Genomic DNA, 9,802 nt, shown 5'->3' with positions numbered 1-9,802 from the left:
GTTGCAAATTAAAAGCCTCCTCGTCATGATACGTTGTTGTGCTGTATGACCTTGATCCTATCCCTTCACCGTGGCACGAACATTTAGAGTGAAATCCTCAAGCTCAATAATTCTGCCTACATCAGCCCAGCACTTCCATCTTGTGGCAATGCTCTGCTATCACTATTTAAACTCCTGGGGACAAACAACGCTGGTGTTGCAAAAGCACTCTGTCATTAACATTCAGCTGCAGAGCTGCAGACTAGCGAAGGTGACAGTTTCAGGTATGATCCTGAAGTTCCCGTCTAAACGGTGACATCTGCTGACTAAAAAAGCAGGTGCAACTGAAGTATTTTTCTTTGGCATTGAGCTGATTTCATGAGCACATCGCTCAAGAGTTGTCTGCCATAGTGGATGTCATACAACCACCAGTTGCTTGGGAAACTGTCAGGCAGAGGTTCCTGGATGTGGTTGGGTGAAATCGTTTGTAAAGAAGGTGTTGCACGAAAGACTCCTTCTGACTGTTTTGGTTGCTAGCAGATTGCTACGGTTGCCTCTACTTTTTCATGTTTGTTTTCAAACACTTACTAGCCAAGTGGTAGCAAACCTTGAAAAAGGGGGACAAAAAGTTTGTGTAGCACTTTTCACATTTGTACTACAGCTTTCAGAGATTTTTCCTTTTATTTTGTTGACAAGTCTTCCACTTCCTTTCAAAGTACAACTGCAACAATATGCTGGTGTTAGCAGTATCAGGGAGGTTTTTGTCAACTGGTTGGGAAATACATGTTTTCCTTTGTAACTCCCTAGCTCTACTGTCTTCTCCAAATATGGCCATGTCCAGCTTAAAAGATAGAAAACCGGATGGCAAGTGTCAAAATGTAAAACTCAAGCTTATGGGCAAGTTAAGTAAGAAAGATATCTATTCCTGTGTCAGCCTGCATTCCTGCCAGTCTATTCTTTGCATCACTTTTCATTCTGTCGTCATCAATCTGGTCTAATCATTTTCAATCCTACCTTCTGTGAGCCAATCAGCCTCTATTCTGTGTTTTAAGTGTCAGCTCTCTTCTGCCATTCTGCCTTTTACATTGACTGGAATGACTCGCCTCATTTCATTCTGGTCACCTAGAGATCCTCATTCAAATCTATACCTGCCTCATTTCCACCCCAACCAGTGTCTAGCCTCATTGGCATTCTAACGGGACAAGCAAGGTAAGCAGTGCTTGCCGTGTCAAATCTAAAAATAGACATACTTTAAAACTTATCAAAGTAAAGCGATCTCTCTCCTTTCATATCATACATCACTGTGATAAAGCTCCTCGCCTGCTAGTTATTGTGTGCATGGAGCCTTGAGCTGCGCTTACGTAACAAAGACGTAACAAAGATGTCCACGGATGACGCAAAGTGCAGCAGATCAACAAAGACAAATCGCTGTAATTTACAAGAATTTACAAGAACTGCAAATATGTTATAGGATTTCGTATGCAAACCTTCGTATGCAGTGGAGACGCAAGGTTCGTTCAGTCCCTCCTGTGGTCACACAAGGCTGGCTTCAAAAGCGACTCACTCCCCATTAGCTCCCTTGTCTCAACCACGCACCCAACTGTACAGCAGAAAAACACATGTTTGCAACCGGGTTGAGGAAACTGTTTTATTCTTCTACACTTAATTTACGCCTTTGAGAAAACAAATAATTTTTAATAAGTTGACATTTTTTAAGGCTTTGATGTCACGGTGGCTTTGAGCTTGATCTGTATATAGTATTCACTGCACAGCAAGCTACATTTATTTTCGCCTAATAATTTAATTAAGAAAGCTTCAAAGGGTATTTTATTTACATGTCAGCAGACATCTGTCCGATTCACCTGTGCAGTTTTCGTATGTACCTTGCCTATCAAGCTAGCTAGCATCAGCCAATAACCTCTTAACTAAATATGGCCAAAAAACAAGACTTTGACAACCTTGAAGCCAGACGCAAGGCTTCAAGATGTTCATCCACAAACCAGTGCTTACATTCATGTTTACTGTCATAATGCACAATCTAATATTTTTCAAAGCACTTTACACCCCCAAAAAATGAAATAAAGTGAAATAGGGGAGCAGTGTACAACTTTTCAGGAGTGGAGATATGAAGATAACTTTTATTTTTTGTGAACTAAAGAAAGTTACAACCTGCGCTTCATATGGAAACACAGCTAGCATTAGCAAGTAATGCTAGCTTCAATGATTTGTGCTGGTCACAGATAATTTATTAGATATTTATTTAACTATAGTGGTAGCCAGAAAAGAGTGCAGAAAGGTGAACATGTCCATGTAGCATACAGACAGACAGCACAAATGTCTCTGCTTGCCTTTCTGTAAGAGTCAACACACGCCACTGCTAGAATAGTTGGTGAAGCAAAAGCTCTAAACAACTAAAACTTGGTTCTTTGGTCAAATTTATGAAATAACTAAATAAAAGGTTAACATTAAGCCCAGTTAAGCCCAGGCCAGTTGTGTGCTATTTCACATATACTAGAGATAAGAGTATAGTGATTAATTTGTACATGTTTGTTTGCTGAAAGAAAACCAGTGAAAGAAAAAGAAATGGAATTCACCAATTTTGACAATTCATTGAACCAAACAGAACTTAATATTCAAAAGCAACATTATGCTGGTGTTGATTTCTCCGGTACAAAGTCTGTGTCATATTAGAATTTAATTTGGCTTTATATGTTGGAAACAAGTATTTTATTTACTCTCATCACTTATGCTTATTTTCCTCATGGTTGGAGATATTAAGTAAATATCAAGCTCACACAAGCGTTGTGGAAGTGGACCTTGTAAATTGTTTGAGAAGAGTTGGGAGTTTCAAAGAAATACTTGGCAGGTGGTTTGATGAATCAGCTGTTTAAAACCATCTACCACGTGCTAACTTTAACAACAAAGCATGGGATGAATAATTAATCTCAGCAAAAACAAGCTACACTCTGAAAACCAACAGGCAGTCAGCATAGCAAGCTAAGTAGTTAGCATGTCTTAGTCAAAGTCGCTATGAAAAAGACCTGACCCCACAGTGTATTTCCAGATCAACATTTGTCAAGCACAAGTGCCGATAGCACAACCTGACAACACTGCAGCCTGGTAAATATCTAAGCTTGAACCACAAGAAGCTGGCAAAAGCCTAGATTAGAAACAAACATTGGTGACATTAGTTATTATTCCAAGGTCTTTCATCAAGTGAAAGTTATCAGAACTTTATAGTCCTTAATTTACTCGAGGCTCGCTGAGTTCTGCTATCATTGTCTTCTTCTCTTCACAGAAATAAAAATGGACAAAGACGCAGCTGTAAACAGCTTTCAACAGGTGTATCTGTTACAACACATTACATAACTGAACCACACACACACACACACACACACACACACACACACACACACACACACACACACACACACACACACACACTCTTGAGGGTAAATCAGTTGTATTTCCCTGTATATACGGATGCCCACTCCCTTAGTCCCACAGTGATGTCTTCCAGCTGCTTCCCCACCACATCAAACACACTCCATGTCCTATAAAACAACCATTACCTTTTATTCCATAAACATAACCCCTGCAAGCACATCGGATAATGATCACAAGTAATTTTAGGAACCTCTTCCTACGTACATATAAATGCATTGATGTGACCTGCATGGGAATTTACAAGGAATGTGAACCTCTAAAAAAAATATGAGGTACGCTTCACCTTAACCACGACCTGAAAATGCTTAATGTTTCACGACAACATCACCCTATTATTGCTGCCACAGCAACGCGTTCCTCACAGTGTTGCTGCCTAGGAGACGTTTACCTCAGCGACATGGCTTTAGGTCTGTGGTGATGGATGAGGTATCTGCTTACCCAGGTGAAATTACCACACACTCATCAAAGTGTGTGCGCATTGGTGATGAATGATGTTCGAGGGGGGACGCAGTGGGGTTGCATTAAACTTTCACACCCTCTCGTTGCCCGACACTCACTGCCTTCATCCTGTCAAACTGCATTAAACCAGCCCTGAGTTGTGGCCTGTAATAAAGCGTGGGCTGTATACAATGTTCTCAATGTAATGAGATGTTTGCTCTTCTATTACCCTGCTAGGTCTGTAATCTACATCCCAGTTTGTGAATCTACACACCCTGATTGTATTCTGTGATGTGGCAGCCGAACACACACATATAAACCCGTAGCAGCTCCAGAAACTCAAGTACTGAGTGGGCTCCATTGCAAACACATTTAGAAAGCCACATGGAAAAAAAAAGAAAATAAAAAGAAAAGGCTCACACGGGGCTGTACACATGCAGAAAACAGTGACTGCACACACAGACGCACTCGTGTGGAATCCCGGGGATTGCGCAAAATGACCTCACTGCACAAAAAGCCAGCAACCAAAGATGGGCTGTGCTGGACAAAGCAGGTAGTTGCGGGGGGCTCTACTCAACCTCGAATGTGTGTGTGTGTTTCTTTGTGGAGGTGATGTAATGAATGTTGGCGCCGCCCTAAGCCCAGCAATATGCCGCTGACACACAAACACAGAGATACCCTCTGATACAGGGCAGCTCTCGGTCACACGCCCTCACACGCAGCTCAGCAGACGTCCAACTATAAACACATGCTGACTGCACAGTAACAATCAGCGAAGGCCAACACACCCACAGCGGTGCTGAAAAGAGCGTTAAGCAATCTGAGAAGTGATTAGAAGATAAAAATATTCTTTAACGAGTGTGAAAAGAGGCTGAAAAACCGAGGAGACACAGAGATGTGTGTGTCTGAGTGCATGTGTTTGTGCTGAGACGTTGCTCTAATTAAAAAAGCATTGAGAGAGTGTTCCCGAAGAGTCCTCTCAAGGCTGAATGGAGCTTTGTGATTCGTTGTAATCTCTCCTCTACATCACATAACTCTAGGCCCAATCTGGCATCCAGGCTAACACACACACACACACACACACACACACACACACACACACACACACACACACACACAATCCGCTGTGATACAAGACTCCCAGGAATTCAGCACATCAAAGACAGTTTTGTTTTGCAGTTTTTTTTAAGAAGAAGAGGAGTCTCTGTAAAATGTAGCCAGCAGTCGGTGTTGAACTGCAGAGCGCTCCCTTTCAGAGGAGACGGTCTGAATCAGTCATGCACGGATGACGCAGCTAATGTAAACCAGCAAAGATGTAAGTGTGCCGCACATAACAAAGATGTGCACGGATGACGCAAAGTGCAGCAGATCAACAAAGACAAATGGAAACACTGTAATTTACAGGAACTGCAAATGCGTTATGGGATTTTAAGCAAACGTTCGTATGAGACTGGTTCGTTCAGTCCCTCCTGCGGTCACACAAGGCTGGCTTCAAAAGCGATTCACTCCCCATTAGCTCCCTTGTCTCAACCACGCACCCAACTGTACAGCAGAAAAACACATGTTTGCAACCGTGTTGAGGAAACTGTTTTATTCTTCTACACTTAATTTACGCCTTTGAGAAAACAAATAATTTTTAATAAGTTGACATTTTTTAAGACTTTAATGTCACAGTGGCTTTGAGCTTGATCTGTTTATAGTATTCACTGCACAGCAAGCTACATTTATATTTGCCTAATAATTCCATTAAGAACGCTTCAAAGGGTATTTTATTTAAATGTCAGCAGACATTTGTCCTTGCTTATCAAGCTAGCTAGCATCAGTCGATAACCTCTTAACCAAATATGCCCAACCAACAAGACTGACAAACTTGAAGCCAGACACAAGGCTTCAAGATGTTCATCCACAAACCAGTGCTTACATTCATGTTTACTGTCATAATGCACAATCTGATATTTTTCAAGACACACTACACCAATAAAAAACCGAAATGAAGTAAGTGGGGGAGCGGTCTACAACTTTTCAGGAGTGGAGATTTGAAGATAACTTTTATTTTTTGTGAACTAAAGAACAAGAGCGTGACAATAATGTGAAAGCTGCGCCCAGGACAAAAACAAACAGGGCAACTCTTTGCCCTTTAAAAAACAGACAGCATGCCAGCACAAAGCCAGGGAAGAACCAGGAATGATGCTGGATGTATGTGCACCTCAGCCCTGCAACAAGACTTTAGTTTAGTCGGTAAGAGAAGCAGCGAAGCGCAGTTAGCTTCTAGCCTCCATTTTTAGCCGCACTTGTTTCTACAGTGAAATTACGCTGATGGTCACTTTAACGCTTCTTTGGGATTCAGTGTTGCATTGTGTTCAGACATAATCACTAAAACAAAGACTGTATGTGTGTTCATTAAGATGGCAATTTGTGTCAGTGTGCGGCACTGTAACCTTAGTATTATATTATTAAATTAACAGGCCATGTTACATAGTAATGCAAACATAATGTAACATTATTTTCCCCAAGCAGTAATTAAGTAACATAATGCATAACAAAAGTAACAAGTAATGTGTATTATATTGATTTTATTTCATTTTATCTTCAGGTCTTGGCAGATGGCCGCCCCTCCCTGAGCCTGGTTCTGCTGGAGTTTTCTTCCTGTTAAAAGGGAGTTTTGTGTGTGAGTGCACTTTTCTTGGTGGAGACTGATTTTTTGTTTCCTCGGATTGAAAAAGTCACCTAGCTGGTTCTGAAAGAATGAACTGTTGTGAAAGAAAAGTAAAGGTGCAATGCACCGATTACTGACAGTTAGGAGACCAAGTGCCAAAGAAAACAAAAGCAGTTCAAGTCTAACGATGTGTTCATGCACACACAACCACAGGTGAGACAGAAAGCACTTGCAGTTCATGCTTGTGAAACAGCACGACTGTTTTTTTTCCCCTTAGAATAAGATGGAAGTGCAGAGGCCTCAGACCCCCTGTGCATGGTGAATGCATGTGAACTTTGAATAGATGCTGACTAATTTAAACAGCTGCTTGAGCAATGTTTGGAGGATTAGAACAGGGAACTATGTCCTGTCAATGCTCCAATTTCTGCTTTTCAGATATCATGGATTTCTTTCAAATGAAACTTTCAGATGATAACAAACACATGTGCAGCTGCATTACGATCCCACTGTAGTCCATTTTAACCAACTGAACTCAAAGAGAACACAGCTAGTGAACACAAAGCTGCATCAATATGTGTGCTCATTTTCTGTTTGCAATCTGAGTCTTCTCATATTCACATCACTCCCTTTTTAGCCTTTATAATGGAAAAAAAAACATGATGCCAAAACCAGGGTTCCCACACATTCTTCGCATCAGCCTTTGACCACATCCTTTGCCCGGGAATTATTAGCACTACTACAAGTTAATCTTTGCTTTCAAATGAAGTCACTGTCTGTTACCCATCCTGTAGTCATAGTTCTCCACGGATGTGACAAAACCATAGCATTAGGCACGGTAAGGGATTGTGGAAGCCCTATTTAGGCAGAAGAGGCACAAAAACCACAAAGGAGGTGACCAAGAAAGTTTAAAAGACTCAGAATCTGGGTTTCCAAGACTTGCTACAGTAACACACACAAGTGCAATGACAGAGGAGAAATGGATGGGTTTAGAGGTGGAACAAAAACAGGAAATGGGAACTGTGGGTAATCTCTGTGCTGTAGAGCAAGCAAACAGTGAGTAAACAGAAGAGAGGGGATTAGACCCCGGAGTCAGACTTTGTGTGTGTCGGTTTTGCCAGGTTTTAAATCTACAGACTGATGTCCCGATGATAACAAAATCTCTTGTAACTTTCCATCTTAATCTCAAAGTCAACATTCCTCAAAAACACATCATGACCACGAAGTCTGCGGTCATGACAAACAAAACAGGACAAAATTATACGGCAGACTCACCAGACAAACCAAAAGTGGCTTCAAGATGCTGAGCCTTGTTTTTTCCCCCTACGTCACATAAATTCACAAAAAGGGTTATCTCAGCACACTTTAGATTATAAGGTAAAGAATTCTCTCTGACACTTTCTGGCATGTTCACCAATGTTGAAAGGTGCTTTTGCACTAACCAATCAGCAAACAAGGGGGTTTGTGCCTCAAGCCAACTAGACTTTGAGTAAAAACAATAGTAAACACACAGTGAAAGAAAAAGTAACACGGACTAATATTTTGCTGGTTGAAGGCTCTGCTTCCAAACAGGGACTTTATCAGTCCTTGTAAGTTAAAACAGTCCTCTCTGCCTTTCTAGGAACAATAACACTACTTCAAATGGTAGCAACAGGGAGTCCACAAGCTAGTAGCTAACCGTCTCAAGCTTCAGATGGGATTTTTTTTGTTTGTTTTTTGTTTGTCTCTGGGTTTGTTTGGTTTGTTTCTTTCAGAAAACAGCATGTTGCTATGGTAACAAGGGAAAGTTACATGCCGTAAAACCAAAACGACGAGCTAAAAGACGATAAAACACTACATGGATTTGAGGGGAACTGCAGAGTCTGTGTAGGTTTGTCACGACAAGCAACATCTTATAATCGAACAACAGAAACATAATCTGATCCACTGTTAGTGCAAACGTATAATTAGAGTATAAATGCTGCTTACAAATGCAAACTGCACTAGAAATAGGAAATCATTCTGATTTAAAGCTATCAATCCTCGTGTGATGAACAATATTTATTTTATCTTCTATTTTAAACTATTTATATTAAATATTAAGAAAACATTTATTCAAAATCTTTAAATGTCCCCCAGCAAACTGTTTATGAGCTAGAATTTCTTCTAGTCTTACTGTGTTTGGCGACACTTAAAAAAGGTCAAGTTCAAAATGACTCCTCTCTCACCTTTTGCAGGCTCATGGTTCTGGTGTCCCAGTTTGGCATCTGTCACAGCACTCCCATTGCGGTTCAGTCCATTGCCGGCGTTCTTTTTCCGCCGGCTCCCCTTTAACCAGCTGAAGGCGCCTCCAAGGGAGCTTCCTGGCTTCCTCTGCCCACGCTGAGCCTTCGCCTCACGGGCTAAGATCTCAGTGATGTCCCTGGGCACCAGGTCACCTGTAGACCTCCTCCGGGACATCCTGGAGGTTGGTCCTGGAGGCTAAGGAACTGTACCTCCACCTGGATCAAGGCGTCTTACTGTTTGTCACAGGACCTGGACCTCCCTGGTATGTCGGGTTTGATGAAACCTCCCTTCCCTGTTTGGCCTCTCTTAGTGTCCGTTTATCCTTTCCCCCCCCCCCGTGTGTCACCACCTGGGACAACAATGAGATCAGCAGGATGAGAGAAAGAGCGCAGAAGAGAAATATATAAAAATAGGCTGGAAATGAAAGTCAGAGGGAGGACAGAGTGGCATGGGAACTCAAGAACAGAGGAACAAAGTTAAGGCTGGGTTAATGAGAATATCCAAACCCAGTCAAGATGATCAGGAATGGAATGGAAATAAAACATAAACAGAAAAGAAGAGAAAACAAGAAAGTATAACCGTGAACCGAGAGTATTTCTACCCTGTTCTCCCAAAGTTTTCCTGTTACTCAGTCGCCCCCACGCTCCCTTTTCTATTCTCTCACTTTTCTTGTATATGTCCTGGCCCTACGGGAGCTCCAGACCTCTGCAGCGTCTCTGTATGTGTGTGCATGCATGTGAGCCATGTGGTTCACATCAGCAGAAAAGTGCGTACGGCTGAGTTAGAGAAGAGAAAGAGTGGAAGAAAAAGTTTAAAAGTCAACTATTTCTTTTACTTTAAAAAGAGATACACACAAACAACACACGCGCACACACACAAGCTTCCTGTACGTGTTGTCACATTAACAAACAATCAAACATTTGTAAACTTACAGCGTGAGCATGCTGTCCTCTCCTCTGCTCCACTCCTTTCTCTCCGCCTGAGAACAGCTTTACAGAGCATGTGTGTGTGTCTGTGTGT

The 9,802-nt window shown here is 41.7% G+C and overlaps 1 protein-coding gene across 2 annotated transcripts in view; it reads right to left on the bottom strand.

Moving 5' to 3' along the window:
- Positions 1 to 9,802, bottom strand: part of nhsl3 (NHS like 3) — a 39,283-nt gene extending 29,481 nt beyond the window's left edge. For both annotated transcript variants that reach the window (XM_005728885.1, XM_005728886.1), the window contains exons 1-2: positions 9,715 to 9,802; positions 8,725 to 9,558 (exon numbers count right to left, since the gene is read on the bottom strand). In XM_005728885.1, the coding sequence (XP_005728942.1) occupies positions 8,725 to 8,956 (232 nt within the window). In that variant the 5' untranslated portion in view covers positions 8,957 to 9,558; positions 9,715 to 9,802. The remainder of the gene's footprint in view (positions 1 to 8,724; positions 9,559 to 9,714) is intronic.

This window comes from Pundamilia nyererei, unplaced genomic scaffold, assembly GCF_000239375.1.
Source record: "Pundamilia nyererei isolate P.nyererei 1_Seehausen unplaced genomic scaffold, PunNye1.0 scaffold00030, whole genome shotgun sequence".
In the NCBI taxonomy this organism is placed as follows: Eukaryota; Metazoa; Chordata; class Actinopteri; order Cichliformes; family Cichlidae; genus Pundamilia; species Pundamilia nyererei.
Note: the sequence above shows the minus strand (reverse complement) of the source record. Positions and strands in the feature narration are given on the sequence as shown.